The sequence below is a fragment of the Chelonoidis abingdonii genome, chromosome 3 (genome assembly GCF_003597395.2).
Source record: "Chelonoidis abingdonii isolate Lonesome George chromosome 3, CheloAbing_2.0, whole genome shotgun sequence".
Taxonomy (NCBI): domain Eukaryota; kingdom Metazoa; phylum Chordata; order Testudines; family Testudinidae; genus Chelonoidis; species Chelonoidis abingdonii.
In genome coordinates, this window is record NC_133771.1 from 39,448,283 (window position 1) to 39,466,908 (window position 18,626).

The 18,626-nt window shown below is 42.7% G+C and overlaps 1 protein-coding gene across 1 annotated transcript; it reads right to left on the reverse strand.

The window, feature by feature from the left end:
- Positions 1 to 3,014: 3,014 nt before the first annotated feature.
- On the reverse strand, positions 3,015 to 3,971 carry LOC116816334 (taste receptor type 2 member 2-like). Its single transcript, XM_032765470.1, has one exon. The coding sequence runs from the start codon at positions 3,969 to 3,971 to the stop codon at positions 3,015 to 3,017; it is 957 nt and encodes a 318-aa protein (XP_032621361.1).
- Positions 3,972 to 18,626: the final 14,655 nt, after the last annotated feature.

Sequence of the window (18,626 nt, forward strand, 5' to 3'; positions counted from 1 at the left end):
CAGAGACAGGTACTGTGTCATACCCATGTTGTAGAACTCGGTAACAGTTCATCTAAGAACAATGAACATGAGACCCACATTTGTTTTTTGAAATATAAAGACTGTAAGCTAGTTATTCACACTCTCCCCCATTTACACTCATTAAACCCATGACAATTACTTAGAAAAGACATTAGAGAAATGGCTCTGAGGGTCCCAGCCTAGATACAAGATTATAGCTAACCCCAGTGCCCTTTAAGACATAAAGACATGAAGACATAAAACTGCTTTAGCATTTCTTGTTAAACTGACTTCATTCAGCATTGAACAATTCAATGTTTCCAGGCGTGACATAATTGTGGCTCATGTCCCTTACACCAGTCTGTTGTATTATACCCAACTTTTGGATCCCATGTGCTTCCAGCCAGATGGGTCCCGATACTGTCTCTAGTTATGGCCTCTTAGGTACAATTACAGGAGAAGACTCCCTGTTTGGCCTCTTTCTGTGGGAAGTGAGACTTCACAGTCCAATTGCCCTGTCCTCAGAAACCAATGCTGACATTCCAAAGACTTCCCAGCAGTTTATGCATATTCCTTCCTCTCCCCACCTGCCAAGTCCCACTTGGCCTGATTGCTATGTAGTTCAAGTATTCAGGGTCACATAGGCCTTGGCTACACTGGCGCTTTGCAGTGCTGCAACTTTCTCGCTCAGGGGTGTAAAAAACCACACCCCTGAGCACAGGAAGTTACAGTGCTGCAAAGCGCTAGTGTAAACAATGCCCCAGCACTGGAAGTGCAGCTCCCAGTGCTGTAACCTAATCCCCTCGCAGAGGTGGAGTACCTGCAGCGCTGGGAGAGCTCTCTCCCAGCGCTGGTGCCGCGACCACACTCACATTTCAAAGCGCTGGCGTGGGAGTGCTCCTGCAGTAGCACTTTGGAGTTTCGAGTGTAGCCAAGCCCATAGCAACTACAGTAAGAAAAACAGGCTTTGCACAGCAACTTCTTAAAATACACACTTTACTCTTAGCACAGGAGATTAACAGATCTATGCAAAACAGAGTCCTGAATACAATCCCCCCTAGAGTATTCATTGCACCTCAGAGTCCTTTGGGTTTTGTCAGCATCCTTCGAGAAGTACACCACCACCCTCTTGCCTTCATTCCTTCAGTTGGGATTTTCATTCCTGGTGGCTTCTGTGAATTACAGAAGCCCATCTTTTAAAATCCATCTTTCTCCCTCTTTAGTCAGGTCATCCACTAGAGAAACTAGAGCTCTTCCAATCAAGTTTTCAGTCTATGGGGAACTCCATGTCTCCCCAAACAGGTTTCTGTGAAGAGAGAATTTATTCAAAGACCTTGCTGTCAAAAAAACTATTCTTCAACTATTCAATGAGAGGGGCCAGGATTGCTTTGCTGCACATTTCCAAGCATGTATGCCAGTCTTACTACCATATGGAGGTTCTAATCCACTGAAAGTTCCAATAATGGTATCCATAAAAGAGAAAGGAATTCATACGTTCACACAGACATGTTCTTCAAACATGTCCCAAATTACCCTGGTCCAAAACTCAGAAAAAAGACTGTAAACTGGTCTCTTTGTTTTTTTAAATTTTAACTATTTCAAAAATTTTCATAAACGGTGTCACCATTTTTCAACCATCTCTAATGTTCATTGCCTCAGGTTATTCTAGGGCTAGATGCCAATGCTGGGTCCCTTTCAAAAGAGGATTCTCCTTTTCCAGTGGGACTCAGTATTATTGTCTACCCTGCAAACTCTTCCAATTACAGTCTAAAAACGTCTTAACCACAGTATTGATAAATATTCTTTTTTATTTAAAAACTCTGTAAAAATATTTTTTCCAGGCAATGATCATGAACAATCCTTTCCCCTCTCATAAACATACATGTACATTTCCTTAACTATATTGTATTACAGTACTGTATTATCAACCATAATAATTCATGCTTTATGTTCAATCTTACTAAATTACCAAACAATTCACTAGTTAGATGTAACTAATAGATTATTTGTCTAATTAACTGAATGGTTATGTAACTTTAAAAAAAATACATGGATCAAGCATAAACTTTTTGGTATGACTAAGTGAATTTCAAAGTGCAGAGACTTAGATTTCTTCTTTGAGTGAAGTTTAATGCTGACAAATTGCCAGTTGTATCCTCCGGTAGGTAGAGATGTAAGTACACAAATTTCTGCACTCAGATGAATTGTGGACACAAACAATCTCTAAAAAAAGGAGGGTATCCTTTAGTAAATGTGGCCCCTAGAACTGTTTTTTCAATTATTCAAGTTGTTTTCTCTGTATCAGACGGACTAAGAATTTCATGTTTGTTTTTCCATTGCAGTCTTTCACTGCAGGTCAGATGATGACACTGCTACTTGTTAAAAGAAGAAAGCTATAGTCATTTAGGGCCAGATTCTAACTAAGTCTTATCACCCAGATAACTGTTCTAAATGCTCAGGGACAGTAAGCTGTAATTGACTGGACTTTTTTATTAAATTCCAATGGGAAGTCAGTCCTATGACTGTCCTTTTTCTCACAAGAATGGCATGGACCAATCCATGCATGGGTTACACTTTGCACATCATCTCATTTCTAGAAATGCCTGGTTTAACTGCTTATAAACAGGAAGGTCATTCTCCAGTGGAGACCAAATTTCAATCCCAGCCAAATCTGTCATTTGAAAATGAATTTGGTGATCTCATACTGCTTTTCTTAATCATATATCCACATCAAATGTCTGATACAATGAGAAGTCTCATTTTAAAAGGATAGCATTGCTGCTTCAGGAAAGGACTGATGTCAATTGCAAGAGTTTGAATGGGAATTTGTGGGAAATGTGCAAATGAAGTCCTTGGAAATTGTCAGTGGCTTTGTGTACTATATCAATAAGAAATATTTCAAATGGATAATAGACTGGAAAATATGGAAACAAAGAAGTAAATAGAATATTTTTCCACTACTGTGCTTTACAAAGGTAGTGAACATTCTTGATCCGGAAGGACAGGAATAGATATTATGAAGTAACCTCTCCGAAACAGGAATTGGCAGAATGAAGAATTTTTGTTGAGGCCAGTTTTAATTTGGGGTTGCCCAGAATTAAGATAATGGAGTGCACAGAAGGGTAGACAGCAGCTATAGATGTACACACCATAATTTTCAATTCATCATTGAAATAGGATAGGTTTCCTATTGAGAATGTTGAAGCCACATAATAAATATTGTAGATGATGAAAAAGGACACTACAGATTTAAGAGCATGAACATGAGCATCCGTGCTGGGGTTCCTGAAACTTGGATTAAAGTCTGAATTAAGGTTCATTTTCCTGATGTGTCTCCAAAGGGATATGATTAACAGAACAGATGAAACAATAAATACAATAAGGGGGAAAATAGATCCTATGTTGTGTATCAGAAAAGTGAACTCCAAAAGGTTATCTTTATTGTCTGATATTGTGCCATTTGTTGATACACAATCTGTGGAGTTGTGAGAAAACACCCAGTAGGAATAACTGAACAATGTAAAAGCAACAGTGGTAACCAAGCAGTACAGCATAGAGCCCAAAAGCAGCCATGGCACCAGTTTGGAGAGCCTCAGTTTTAACCAGCTGAAGAGGGACTGGTTGAAAGTTGCAATCTTCACACAGTAGAACACAGAAAGGCAACTTGCAAAACAGAGACTCACTTGGTTTATGAACATCCAGATAACTAGGCGAGGCTGTAGTGTTTCAAATCTATCAAAGATATTTGGATATACCTTAGATAAAACGTTGCCTATCACCAAGAATTGTAGGCAAAATCTGGAGAAGGCCAGACTGGTTATAATCTTATTATAGGAAGTCTGTGTTCTGCTTTTGCCCCAGTCGATACAATTTAAGGCAACAATATATCCATTTGTAACAACTCCTGCTGAGAATTCTATTGCTAAGATGATCAGATGAAAAATAACAGCAGGAGCTAAAGATTTTGTCATCATTAATTCTTAGTTTGTAGCTCAGTTCTTATGAATTTTCAGAAGACTTGTTTTAGAAGACATCAGATCAGAAGGCTTGGTTTAGAAGGCAGTTCATGTCCATCTCATGCATAGATAAAATAAGTCCTTTTAGTACAGTTTCAAAAGCAGGATGAAAATTGAGTTTCATCTGTTGTTCACATATAGCCAGGTCATTTCATGAAGATTCAAATCTGGCATCTATCCTGTTACTAACTAACTATTTCATGGAAAAAAGATATTTGCATGTCCCTTCCCAGAGTGCACTGTTAATGTCTAATCAAATTATTATTTTAATAGACTGTAAATCTAACCATTTATTTGAATATGGTATGTGCTTTCTAAAATAAAGATGAGGTTGAACTTACTTGAGTGGTACATTGGCTTGCAGCAAAAGAAATAATATTATATACATATGGCAATGGTCAATGGAAATTGGAAGACATATTCTGATAACTTTGACAAGAAGCAAAGGGCTTAAATTGCAGCAAGGTTTATGTTGAACATTAGGAAAAACTTCCGGTCAGTGTGGTTAAGCATTGGAATAAATTGTCTAGGGAAGTTGTGGAATCTTCCTCATTGGAGATTTTTAAGAGCAAGTTAGACAAATACCTGTCAGGGATGGTCTAAATAATACTTCATCCTTAGTGCAGGGGACTAAATTAGATGACCTCTCAAGATCCCTTCCAGTCTTATGTGATTCCTCAAAGGCTGATTTGATGGCCAGTTGCTCTTTATCAAGGATGTCAGAGGTTTGCTCCACTGACGCACGTCTGTGTGAGTAAAAGACACAAGGGTGAAGCTGACCGTTGAATGCTTTTGTTTGAAAGAGGACTGTTCACAGTGTGAAGTTCAAGGCATCCGTCAATGGCTGGCATAGGCCTAGGCATGAAACTGGAGAAAAGCCTGTTGAGAGTCTTTGGGTTAAGTTTAGAGGTGAGAGCAACAAGGGTGATGTCATGGTGGGCATCTGCTACAGACCACTAGACCTGGAGGATGAGGTAGATGAAGCTTTTTTCACACAACTAACAGAAGTTTCTAGATCACAGGCCCTAATTCTAATGGGAAACGTCAATCACCCTGGCATCTGCTTGGAAAGCAATAGAGCAGTGCCCAGACAATCTAGGAAGTTTTTGGAGAATGTTGGGGACAAGTGCAACTGCTGAAGGAATCAGCTAGGGACTGTGCTCCTCTTGACCTACTGCTCACAAAGTGGAAAGAATTGGTAGGGGAATAGATGTGGGTGGCAACCTGGGCAGCAGTGATCATTAGATGGTTGAGTTCAGGAACCTGACAGAAGGAAGAAGGGAGAGCAGCAGAATTTGGACCCTGAACTTCAGAAACATAGACCGACTCCCACAGGGTACTGATGGGCAGGATCCCCTGGGAGGCTAATAAGAGGGGGAAAAGGAGTCCAGGAGAGCTGGCTGCATTTTAAAGAAGCTTTATTGAGGGTGCAGGAATAACCATCCCAATGTGCAGAAAGAATAGCAAATATGGCAGGCGACCAGCCTGGCTTAACAGAGAAATTTTCGGTGAGCTGAAACACAAAAAGGAAGCTTACAAGAAGTGGAAACTTGGACCAATGACTAGGAAGAAGTATAAAAATATTTCTTGAGCATGAGGGATGTAATCAGGAAGGCCAAAGAACAATTGGAGTTACAGCTAAACAGCAATGTGAAATGAAAAAAGAAGGGTTTCTACATGTATGTTAGCAACAAGAAGAAGGTCAGGGAAAGTGTGGGATCCTTACTGAATGGGGGAGGGAAACTAGTGATAGATGATGTGGAAAAAGCTGAAGTACTCAATGCTTTTCTTGCTTCGGTCTTCACAGACAAAGTCAGCTCTCAGACTGCTCCACTGAACAGCACAGTATGGCGAGGAGGTGAGCATTCCTCAGTGGTGAAAGAACAGGTTAAGGACTATTTAGAAAAGCTGGACATGCACAAGTCTTGACTTTAGCAAAGCTTTTGATACAGTCTCCCATGGTATTTTTGCTAGCAAGTTAAAGTATGGACTGGATGAATGAACTATAAGGTGGATTAAAAAGCTGGCTAGATCGTTGGGCTCAACGGGTAGCGATCAACGGTTCAATGTCTAGTTGGCAGCTGGTATCAAGCAGCATGACCCAGGGGTCAGTCCTGAGGCCAGTTTTGTTCAATATCTCCATTAATGATCTGGATGATTGGATGGATTGAACCTGCAGTAAGTTCACGCATGACACTAAGCTGAGGGGAGAGGTAGATACACTGGAGGGTAGGGATAGGGTTCAGAGTGACCAAGACAAATTGGAGGATTGAGATAAAAGAAATCTGATGAGGTTCAGCAAGGACAAGTTCAGAGTCCTGCAGTTAGGACAGAAGAATCTCATGCACTGCTACAGGCTGGGGACCGACTGGCTAAGCAGCAGTTCTGCAGAAAAGGACCTGGGGGTTATAGTGGATGAGAAGCTGTATATGAATCAACAGTGTTCACTTGTTGCCAAGAAGGCATATTGTGCTGCATTAGTAGGAGCATTGCCAGAAGATAGAGTGACATGATTATTCCCTTCTATTTTGCATTCGTGAGTGTTAGGATATAGATATTCAGGCCTGTCTGCAAAGGCCTATACTTTAAGAATTTAGGTGCATTCTTACCACTTAGCTAATTATAGAGATATAAAAAGAATAAAAAATCACTCTCTATGGAATCACTTTCTCTTACTGTGACAGGCTAAGGCCTTCAGCTAAGATGTAGTTAAACCCCCATAAGCTGGGAAGTATATATTCAGATTCTCACATTCCAAACTAGTCACATTGAAATAATGGTCTGAGGTAAACCAGATGAAGTTCAATAAAGACAAATGCAAAGTGCTCTACTTAGGAAGGAACAATCAGTTTCACACGTACAGAATGGGAAGAGACTGTCTAGGAAGGAGTATGGCAGAAAGATCTAAGGGGTCATAGTGGAGCCACAAGCTGAATATGAGTCAACAGTGTGACTACTGTTGCAAAAATGCAAAACGTGATTCTGGGATGCATACAGGTGTGTTGTTAAACAGACATGAGAAGTCATTCTCCTCTCTAGCTCTGCGCTGGTTAGGCTTCAACTGAAGTATTGTGTCCAGTTCTGGGCACCGGCATTTCAAGAAAGATGTGGAGTAAATTGAGAAGGGGTCCAGAGAAGAGCAGTAAGGAATCGATTAAAGGTCTTGGAACATGCCTATGAAGGAAGGCTGAAGAATTGGGTTTCCCTTTAGTTTGGAAAAGAGAAGACTGAGAGGGGAAAACATGAAGCAGTTTTTTTTCAAGGTATCTAACAAGGGTGTATCAGGAGGAGGGAGAAAACTGTTCACTTAGCCTATAATGATAGAACAAGAGCAATGGCCTTAAATACAGCAAGGGAGATTTAGGGTTCGACATTAGAAAAAGTTCCCTAACTTGTCAGGTAGTTACACTGGACTAAATTGCCTAAGGGGTTGTGGGAATCTCCATCTCTGGAGACTTTAGAGTAGTTAATAATGTCCTATCGGGATGGGTCCTAGACAGTATTTTGGTCTGCCATGAGGGCAGGGGACTAGATGTGATGACGCTCTCGAGGTCCCTTCCAGTCCTAGAGTCCTATGAATCTATATAGGTGTTATGGGTATTAGAAAATACATCCTGTCCTGATAGGGAAGAGCCTAGACGATGCAAAAGGAAACTTAGTTTGATAGCATTCCGTCTGCTAAAGAAATCACTTACATAGACACAAGCTGGAAAACCCTTAAGTTGTAATAGAGTAGTTGTGAAATCCTCACTTTGTTTTGTATTTATTTGCATGGACTGTGTCTGGTTTGTGATTGTTTTGTCTGCCTGTATAATAATTTTGTGGGTGTAACCAATGAAGGTGGTGGAACTATAATTCGTAAATAATCATGTTACTGTATGGTAGATGGTTAGTTAAATTTCAGTAAAATGGATTGGTTAAGGTATAGCTAAGCAAACTCAGGTGTTTACATATAGGTCCTGCAGTCAATCAGGAAGTGTTGGGGGGGCCACGGGAACAGGGACTGGGGCTGGGGGAATTGGGAATCATGTTTTGCTAAAGGGGGGAAATGGGACGAGATGGAAACAAAAACAAGGGACACAGGCAAGGTCTGTGATGTCAGGGCTGGAAGGGGGACACTAAAAGGAAGGAATTGGAATCATGCTTTGCTGAAGTTCCACCCCCAATACACAACATCAAATTGTTTGCGCCTTTGGACTTCGGGTATTGTTTCTCTCTGTTGTCCATGCGAGAAGGACCAGGAAGTGAGAGGGTGAAAGGAAATAACTTTTGTTATAAATGTGTATGGGTAGGGTTTTGTGGCCTGCCTTGTGCAGGAGGTCAGACTAGATGATCATATTGGTCCCTTCTGACCTATGAGTCTATGAGTCTATAATAAGCCCCCTAACAGTGAGTCCACATCTAGAGTATTGCATCCAGTTTTGGGCCCCCCACTACAGAAAGGATGTGGACAAATTGGAGGAAGTTCAGCCGAGAGCAACAAAAATTATCAGCGGTCTGGGAGACATGACTTACTAGGAGAAGCTGAGGAAACTGGGCTTATTTAGTCTGCAGAAAAGAAGAGTGAGGAGGGATTTGATAGCAGCCTTCAACTACAAGAACGTGAGTTCCAAAGAGGATGGAGCTAGACTGTTCTCAATGGTGGCAGATGAAGGAACAAGGAGCAATGGTCTCAAATTGCATTGGAGGAGTCTAGTTTGGATATTAGGAAACGCTATTTCACTAGGAGAGTGGTGAAGCACTGGAATGGGTTATCTAGGGAGGTGGTGGAATCTCCATCCTCAGAGGTTTTTAAGGACTGGCTTGACAAAGCCCTGGATGGGATGATTTAGTTGGGGTTGGTCCTGCTTTGAGCAGGGGATTGGACAAGATGACCTCCTGAGGTCTCTTCCAACCCTCATCTTCTAAGAATCTATGATTCTATGAACAAAAATGGGGACAATGATGCATTTCTGCTGTAGCCACTCAAAAGCCACTTGTTCCTCCTGGGACAAAAAAAAAGGGAGATCCTTTCTTTAAGAGGTCTGTTATTGGGTTGACCACCCTGAGAAACTGTGATGAGCCGTCTGTAGAAATTGGCAAAGCCCAAAAATTATTGCAGCCCTTGGATTTCCCTCAGCACCACCCAGTCAGTGATGGCTTCCACTTTGTCTGAGTCCATGGCCAAACTTCAGGGGAACTGATGTATCTCAGAAACTCTACTGTAACTTTGTCAAACTAGCATTTCTCTGGCTTGGCCTATAGGCAGCATTGGTAAAGCCTTTATAAGACACTCCACACATGCTGGTGTTCTCTGCATGGTTGCTTGAAAAATAAGAATGACGTCACAATAGATAATAATGAATTAATCCACCATGTCCCAGAAAATGTCACTGATAAAGTGTTGGAAAGACATGGGACCATAAAACAGACTGAATGGAATGACCAAGTATTCAAGGTGTTCATGTTGGGTTTGGAAAGCCATTTTCCACTCATCCTTCTTTCATCCACACCAGTTACTGGCCCCACAAAATCTGGTAGAGTGTAATCAGTCTATGAGTTCATTAATGAGGGAAAGCAGGTAATGGTTCCAAACTGTCACCATATTGCAGCCCCAGTAGTCAATGTAGGACCTCAGGAAATCATCCTTTAAAAAAAAAAAAAACACACTCAAAGATGGGGCCGCAGGCGGAGATATGGATGATTGGATCAACCTCTTCTGCAGATTTTCCTGCAGATAGACATGAAGGGCTTGAAGCACTTGTTTGGAAAAGGTGATTTTGGTTCCTGGCTAAAAGTCAATTGGGCAATCATATTTGTGTTGCAGCAGCCAGGAGGGCGGGAGGTCTGTATTTCCCTTGTCAAAATGTCTTCAAGGTTGTAGTACTTACAAATTATTTTGGGGGTGGCAGTTGGGATAGTTAGCAATGTGCATAACTCCTGTGGGCCCATTCCTTCACAGCAGGGATTCTCCAGATGATGACACAGGCTTCAGAGGATACCAGTTCTCTCTTTGGCCTGAAGACAGCAGAATGGTTGCCAGTAATTAGAGCAAACGTGTGCTATTCCTTTTTGCCTATTGATACAGAAGTCATGGGCAGTGAGCCAGGGCATTCCCAGGATGACTGAAAAGTGGGGAACCTGAATTAACTCAAACTGAAAAGTGTCCTGGTGCCCTGTAGGGTAATGGTCTAGTAGATGATTTGCCTCAAGGCTAGGAGAGATGCCTCAACGGTTTCCACTAAATCCATGGAATTTTTATGCACAGCAGGGATCCTGTGGGCCTCAGCCACCTCTTTGTCTATAAAATTACCTTACTTTGAGTTGACCTGAGCCTCCAGGTAGAGTGCTGGGCACATCAGGAGTAGGCGCTACAATGGCAGTCAGAGTTGCATCAACGGTAGATTTATGATTGCTGCCATCCCAACAGAGGTGCATGGAGGTCAAGTGTCTCTGGATGAGGAAAGGAACTTGCACAGATCAAACCTCATTATATGGGCTGAGGTAGACCCCAAAGCTGGTCTAAAATTTGCAGGACATATCAAGGTGAAGTGTCCACTGCCCCCACAATACAGACATAGAACCAACATTTGGCATCTGTGCTTCTCAGCCTCAGACACATCTGGGCAGACCCGGTCAATGTGCCTGGGTTCTGGGGCCTGGACTGGGATGTGCAGTTGAGGAGTCACAGACTGGAATATTCATAGGGCTCAAGGGACTGGGTCACATATATGGCACCTCTCAGTAGGTAGTTGTGAATTCTGATCCATAGGTCAATCAGGTCATCGAGATGGGATGCTGACTTGACCTAAACCACTTCATTATTTATATCATTGTTCAATGTCTCATTCCACTAAGTTTCAGCAGAGAGATGACGGAATTCAGTAGCATACCGGATAGCTGATTGATGCCCATGAAGTAGCATTTGCAGTGTAGCTTCAGCCATTTAGGTGCAGTGGTGGTCACTGAAGATAACATGGCCTGAATGAACAGCGCCAACTGGCCCAGGACTATTCCAGGAGCGGGTCGGCCCAGGCCTCCCCAGTCTGCAGACTAATGATGATCCCAATTTGGGCCTGGTCTGTGTGGAACAATTGGATTTGTAGGAAAATGAGCCATGATTAATTCAGGAAACCTCAGAAGTAACCATGACCACCATTAAACTTACCTGGGAAAAGGACTTTTGTCTCCTGGGGGGCCAGAGTCAGGGTTGGTGGTGAAGCCACCTGGGCTTGTAGAGCTACATTCTGCACCTGGAGGGTGGACACCTGCACCTGCAAGTTCTGTATGGTCCCCATCAGCTCCATCAGGGAAATATTGGCCAGAGAGGGGTACATTCTGGTAAGATGGACCCCTAGTCTTTGTATAGGGCTGCTCGAACTGTAGCTGACCAAGTTGTGGGCAATCAGGTCTGGTGGTTAAAATGTGTTTGGCCTACTGGTTAGAGATGGGTCCAGGTTGGGGAGAGTTCAGGAATGAACCAAGGATCAGTAATGGAAGGAAAGAAGCCAAATATCAGAGCCAGAGGGTAAACCAGAATCATAAGCCAGAGGTGGAGCCAGGGATTGAAGCCAGAAGTCAGAGGGGAAGAGGGGCTGGAACAGAGCAGGGACTGGAAGCTGACTGGAGCAAGTCCCAGCACAACTGTGGTCATGATACACACTGAGAAGCCATTGATCTTCTGTGAGTTTGAGGCTTACAAGCAAGGCTGCTAAACATGTAGTCAGCCATGGACTGTGGCTATATATCTTTTTCAAGGCAGTGTGGCTGGGCTCATTGGTTGCCTAACAGTAACGTTATTCATGGAGCAGGCAGGCAGCTGGTCCTGGCAATACTCAGAACAATTAATATTAACAACAAGAGGAAAATAATGCAACCCAAAATAGAGAAAGAAAGGTTAAGGACTATATAGAGAAGTTAGATGTATTCAAGTTAGCAGGGACTCATCTTCAGGTACCTTAAGGAACTAGCTGAAGCAATCTTGGAAACATTTGAGAACTCATAGAGGATGAGTAAGGCCCTAGAAGATTGGAAAAGGGCATATATAGTACGTATCTTTAAAAGGAGGAACAAAGGACCCAAGGAAATATAGACCAGTCAACCTAACTTCAATACTTGGATACTGGGGAAAAAATATTCAACCAATTGTTCACCCACCTAACAATAATTTCATTTAGACCACATTCCCTTTGTTTGCTTATGGGGAATGTCATGTGGGACAATGTCAAAAATCCTTCTAAAATAGATGACACTAAACTGGAAGGAGTGACTGGAGGACAGAATTAGAATTCAAAACAACCTGGACAAATTAGAAAATTGGTTTGAAATAAACAAGGTGAAATTCAATAGAGACAAGTGCAATGTACTATGTTGAGGAAAGAAAAATCACATACACAACTACAAAATGGGGAATAAATGGCCTTGTGGTAGTACTACTGAAAAGTGTCTTGGGGTTATAGTGGATCACAAATTGAATATGAGTCAACAATGTGACAGTTGCAAAAAAGGCCAATATCATTCTGGAGTGCATCAATAGGAATGTTGTATTTAAGACACTGGAGATAATTGTTCCACTCTACTCAGTACTGGTGAGGCCTGAGCTGGAGTGCTGTGTCCAATTCTGGCCACCACACTCTAACAAAGATGTGGATAAACTGGAGAGATTCGAGAGGAGACAACAAAAAAAGGATAACCTGACCCATGAGGAAAAGTTAAAAAAACTGATCATGTTCAGTCAGCAGAAAAGATGATAAGAGGGAGGAGGGGAACTGATAACAGTCTTCAAATATATTCAGGGCTGTCATAAAGAGGACAGTGGTCAATTGTTTCCATGTCCATTGAAGGTAGAACAAGAAGTAATTGGCTTAATCTGTAGTAAGGGAGATTTAGGTTAGATATCAGGAAAATCTTTCTAAATATATGTATAATTAAGTTCAGGAAAGACTTCCAAGGGAGATTTTGGAATCCCCATAATAGAGGTTGGTCAAACAAATGTCAGGGATGGTCCTGCTTAGTACAGGTTGTTGGAATTGAGGACCTCTCAAGGTCTCTTCCAACTCTACAGTTCTGTGAAACTGCCACTTATAAACTCACAACTTTAAGGATGAAAACAATACACTTTCCACTGAATTTCACTGGAGCATACATGGTATCTGTTGCCAGGTTAATCTTCTGGAATAATAAATATTTATTAGCACCTATATAGCACTTTCCATCAGTAAAGCTAAAGATACGTTACAAAGCTAGGTAAACATAACTTTACCCAGTTATAGATACAAGGATCTGAACTACAAGAGAGGTTAAGTGACTTGCCAAAGGTCACACAGCAAGTCCAATGACCGCAAAGCTGGCACCCAACACTGACCTACGCTGCCTCCCCTTTAAGAAGTATAGGGAGATTTCTCTCTGTAAAATAGATCCATTGTCCATTTCTGTCATTTGAAAGGCAGGGGAAGTGGCTGGAGCTACCACTGAGCTATGGAGGTTGTAGATCTGTGCCTTATTTCCTCAGGGAGTTTCAGAGGTAGGAAGTATCAGAGGGGTAGCCGTGTTAGTCTGGATCTGCAAAAGCAGCAAAGAGTCCTGTGGCATATAAACAGATAGCTAAGGGTTAATGTTTCTTTTAACTGTAAAGGGTTAACAAAGGGAACCACACACCTGACCAGAGGACCAATCAGGAAACCGGATTTTTCAAAGCTCAGGGAGGGAATTTTTGGGTGTGTGTCTTTTGTCTGAGTCTCTGTTCTGTGCTCTCTCGACTATGAGAGTGATTTCTATCTCCAGGCTTTTCTAATCTTCTGTTTCCAAGTGTAAGTACAAAAGGTAGAAGACAATAGGTTTTTATATTGTTTTTGTATTTACATGTGTGTAGTTTGCTGGAATGTTTTAAATTGTATATCTTTTTGAATAAGGCTGTTTATTCATTTTTCTTTTAAGCAATTGACCCTGTATATTGTCAACCTTGATACAGAGAACATTTTTATGTCTTTTTCTTTCTTTTTTATATAAAGCTTTCTTTTTAAAACCTGTTTGAGTTTTTCTCTGGTTAAGGCTAAGGAATGAAGGGAGGGGGAAATCTCTTTGTGTTAGATTGACTAGGTTTGAATCTGCATAGCCTCTGGGTGAGGGGGAGAGACACTTAATCTCTCTGGGTTTGTGTTTCAAGGAATTGAAGCAGGGAAATCTCCTAGTGTACCCAGGGTGGGAAAATCTGGGGGAGGTAAAGAGGCGGAAGGGAAGTGGGTTATTTCCCTTTGTTGTGAGACTCAGGGCATCTGAGTCTTGGGGTCCTCCAGGGAAGGTTTGGGGAGACCAGAGGGCACCAGAGACTGGAAATCTGGCTGGTGGCAGCGCTATCAGATGTAATCTGGTAATTAAGCTTAGAGGATTTATGCTAGGCACCCACATTTTGGATGCTAAGGTTCAGAATTGGGATTTATGCTTATGACAGGCACCTTATAGACTAACAGATATATTGGAGCATGAGCTTTCGTAGGTGAATACCTACTTCGTTGGATGACATGCATCCAACAAAGTGGGTATTCACCCACGAAAGCTCATGCTCCAATCATCTGTTAGTCTATAAGGTGCCACAGGACTCTTTGCTGCTTTTTCAGAGGTAGGAAGTACAGAGTGAGTACTTTTGGCATTTTGTGACTGCAGTGACACCGTTGTGCCTGGCTCTTATATGGGCTATCCAGAGTAGTGGAGGGGAGTTTCTGTTACCCCATAATTTGGGCCCAAGGCATGCCAATACTGGCTTACCTATGACCATGAACCAATGGTCAATTTATTCCACCCAAATGAGTAACAAGGTGTGGCTCGCCCTATAGGAATAGCCAGGGTTTTACCAGAGGGTTTGTCTCTCGCCACGTCTAGACAACCTGCCATATCGGCGGGTTAAAATCGATTGCTCGGGGATCGATATATTGCGTCTCATCTAGACGTGATATATCGATCCCTGAGCGCGCTTATATCGATTCCAGAACTCCACCAACATGAACGGAGTTCCGGAATCGACATGGCGAGCCGCAGACATCGATCCCGCGCGGTGAGGACGGGTGAGTAAATCGATTTTAGATATTCGACTTCAGCTAAGTTATTCACGTAGCTGAAGTTGCGTATCTAAAATTGATTTTCCCCCGTAGTGTAGACCAGCCCTCTGACTTGCAGAGGACTCCCAAGAGCAGACTAATTCTGCTAACCAGTTGTAGGACACGGATACAGCCTTCTGCTCAAAAGATTGACATTCAAGCAGTAATTCTTCAAAAAGAAGGCATCATTAAAAGAAATAATCAGTTACACTGAATTCAATAAAGCGGGAAAGAATACACTACCATACATAAAACATAGTAAAACACAATCAAATCACATAGCAATCTTATACACATGCATAGAGTCTTAATAGAATGTTATCATCTAATATCACAGTTATCTCAAAGTAGCAAGCAGAGCTTCTATACATATATGTAAGAAACATTACAATATTCCATTTTCCCAAGAAGTTTACTTATTTAACATTAACATTCTCTGAGTAGTGGCCAAATTATCATAGAATGGTTGGTGTGGATCTCATTCAGAAGCAGGCATTTAGCTTTATTTACAGGCACACCCAGACATTCCTTATAAAACAGATAAAAATCTGACTTACACTCTTTGTTCTGAAAAATCCCTCTGACTTGTCTAGGGGTCTTTCTGTTCTGTCAGGGTTAGAAGCTGCTTCTACTTCTGCTGCTATCTGCTTGATCTTACTCCTTCTGTTGTTAGTTCCATTGCTGTTCCTTCCTTCTCTGCTCCTTGGAGGCCCACACCCCACAGACAAGCCTGCTGGCTGTCAGCCTTATATAGGATTTACAGTGGGGTGACATTTGCTCAGCCAATCAGATTCACCTGACATTCAAGCTGCTCCTCTTCCTGACCCATCAGCATAGATGCTCCTTCGCCTGCTTCATTAGCATAGATCCTCCTTCTTCCTAAGCCCTCCCTTCTATATCTTTCTAAGGTATGCACAGTCATTCCCTATTAAACTCTATCTAACCCTTATCCCTTGTCTGCCCTGCGTCATTCATTTTAAGATCTCTAATAGAGAATCATTGTGGCCGCCATTTTTTATTTTTAACTATACAGTATCATTATTTACTAGTTATTTAAAACCTTATTTCTAAAACTAACTACATATTTATAGAAGTTAAAACATTATGATACCATCACCACTATTGTTATGCTAAATCTGGGAGATGAGTTTTTAAAGATTTGTCTCTCCCTCTGCAGCTGCCTGTCAGTAGTGTCTGCCCAAGATACTGCAATTTTTACATAGGATCAGAGCAGCTAGAACAGCGTCTTGTATCAGTTCATTGATCCCTCACCTTCCCTCTGTGTACTTACCTAAAGGCCACTCTGGCCTTCTTTTTGTATAATATGGCATCTGTGACACACACTGTTCCTGTAAAGGAGGACAGTGACAGAGAGGGAACACATCTTGCTGCTGCTATTGATGTAGGAAAGAGCTAGAATGTGGTTTATAAGTTTAAAATGTTATGTATGTGTAAGGCTGCTTGTGACATGTGCTGCATACAAGGCCAGGAGGGGAAAGAGCAAGGAGAAGAGGAGGATTCTATCAATGCAAAAAAAAAACCACAAAAAAATCCCACACTATTTTCTATTCAGGTAATACAGTATGAGATGCAGCAGCAGTAGCTTCTCGCACAGCACCAACTACAAGAGCAGGTTGCATGACAAACATCTGGGAAAAGCTTAGTGCAGCTTCCTCTTGCATGATGTTTTGCTATACCTGAGCAGATGCTGCTTCTCCTCCAACTCTTGCTCACTCACCAGGGGCAGTCACTGCTCTCCTTCAGCATTCGCTTGTATGCCTCTAGTTTGATGGTGCTGAGTGGATGCTTTCAGGGCAAGCAGTTGGAATCCTGACAACTGAAAGAGGGGTCTTTAGGAAAGGATGAGTGTGCTAAACTAGAGATAATGGTAATCAAGAGAAATAGGACAGACCCTAGCAGAGCCATGGCACAAGTCTGGGGATTCTCGCATTCAGCTGAATGGTGCTGGCTATTTTACTTCAGAGTGAGAAATATAGAGTGGCAAAACAGGGACTGGGCTGGTTTATAAAGAACCAAGCAACAGGGAAAGTTAAACCCTTTTTCCATTTTGCTAAGTCTAGAGAGGGAAAATAGTAAAAATCCCTCAGAATGACTGTCTCATGAAGACAAAATAAAAGCAGGCTGAGATTAGATAGGATTATATCCCTCTCACAGGGTTCACTCACAGCTGGCGTTGCCTCCTGTTGGCCTTCCTGGGGATTAGCTCCAGACAGACATTGTGCCCTCCCTCTAGCATTGTCTCGCCCGCCCCTGTCTGACCCCCACTACTTCTCGCTCCGTGGCAGCGTCCCCAGAACTCCTGCCCCATCCAACCCCCCCTGTTCCCTGTCCCCTGACTGCCCCTGGACTCCCCGCCCCTGACTGCCCCCCACTGCCCCATCAAACCCCTCCTCTCAATCCTGACTGCCTTGCCAGGACTCATGCCCCATCCAGCAACAGCTTCTCCCTCTCTCCTGACCATGCCCAGAACCTCTGCCTCTGACTGCCCCCTGACACCCCATCCAACCCCCCACTCTTTCCTCACTGCTCCATGGGATCCCTGCCTCCATTCAACCCCCTGTTCCCTGCCCTCTGACTGCCCTACTCCTATCCACACCCTGACTCCTGTCCACCACCCCAAACTCCCCTGCCCTCTATCCAACACCCCCCCCAGCTACCCCCTCCCCTGCCCCTTTACCATGCTGCCTGGAGTTTTGGTGGCTGGCAGCACTATAGCCACACCGTCCAGAGCACCAGGACAGGCAGCCGCACTGCCTGGCTGGAGCCAGCCACACCATCGCACAGCACAAAGCACCAGGTCAGGCCAGGCTCTGCAGCTGCAGTGCCCCAAGCGCTCGTAGCCCCGCCATCCAGAGCATTGTACCAATGGCACAGAAAGCTAAGGCTGGGGGAGGGAGGAGGAACAGTAGCGGAGGGACAGGGGGCTAGCCTCCCAGGCCAGGAGGTCAGGGGCCAGGCAGGAGGGTCCCATGGGCCATAGTTTGCCCACCTCTGGCCTAAAGTAAAGTCTACATCACAATTTTTAGCTGTGCAGCTCAATCCCTGTGAACTCAAATTACCTGACCCAGGCCAGCCATAGCTGTGCCACAGGTTTTTTATCTCTGTGTAGATGGAGCAAGGATTTCACTCAATCAGCCTGTTTCTCAAAAGATCTAAACTGACACAGGTTCCAGAAATAATCGGATGAACAATATAAAATAAAGTCAGTATGGGGTATTTTTACTCTCTTTCTTGAGGATTTCCAGAACATTTTATTTAGAAGCTCAAATTTAGATTGTGGTTGTGCCTTGGTGTCTTATACAGATATAGTATTAGACCTCTTCATGCAAATAAAAATGATGATTATTTTTCATGTATTTGTCAGCAATAGCTAGCTGCTTCCATGGAGATGCAAAACTAGGAAGTATTATCTTACTACCATCCATTTCATAGTTCTATCTTTAGGTTTCACTGTCCAGAATGTTCTCCTGTTACTAGAAACAAATTTTGCTCTTTTCCCACTGACTTCAATAGCAGA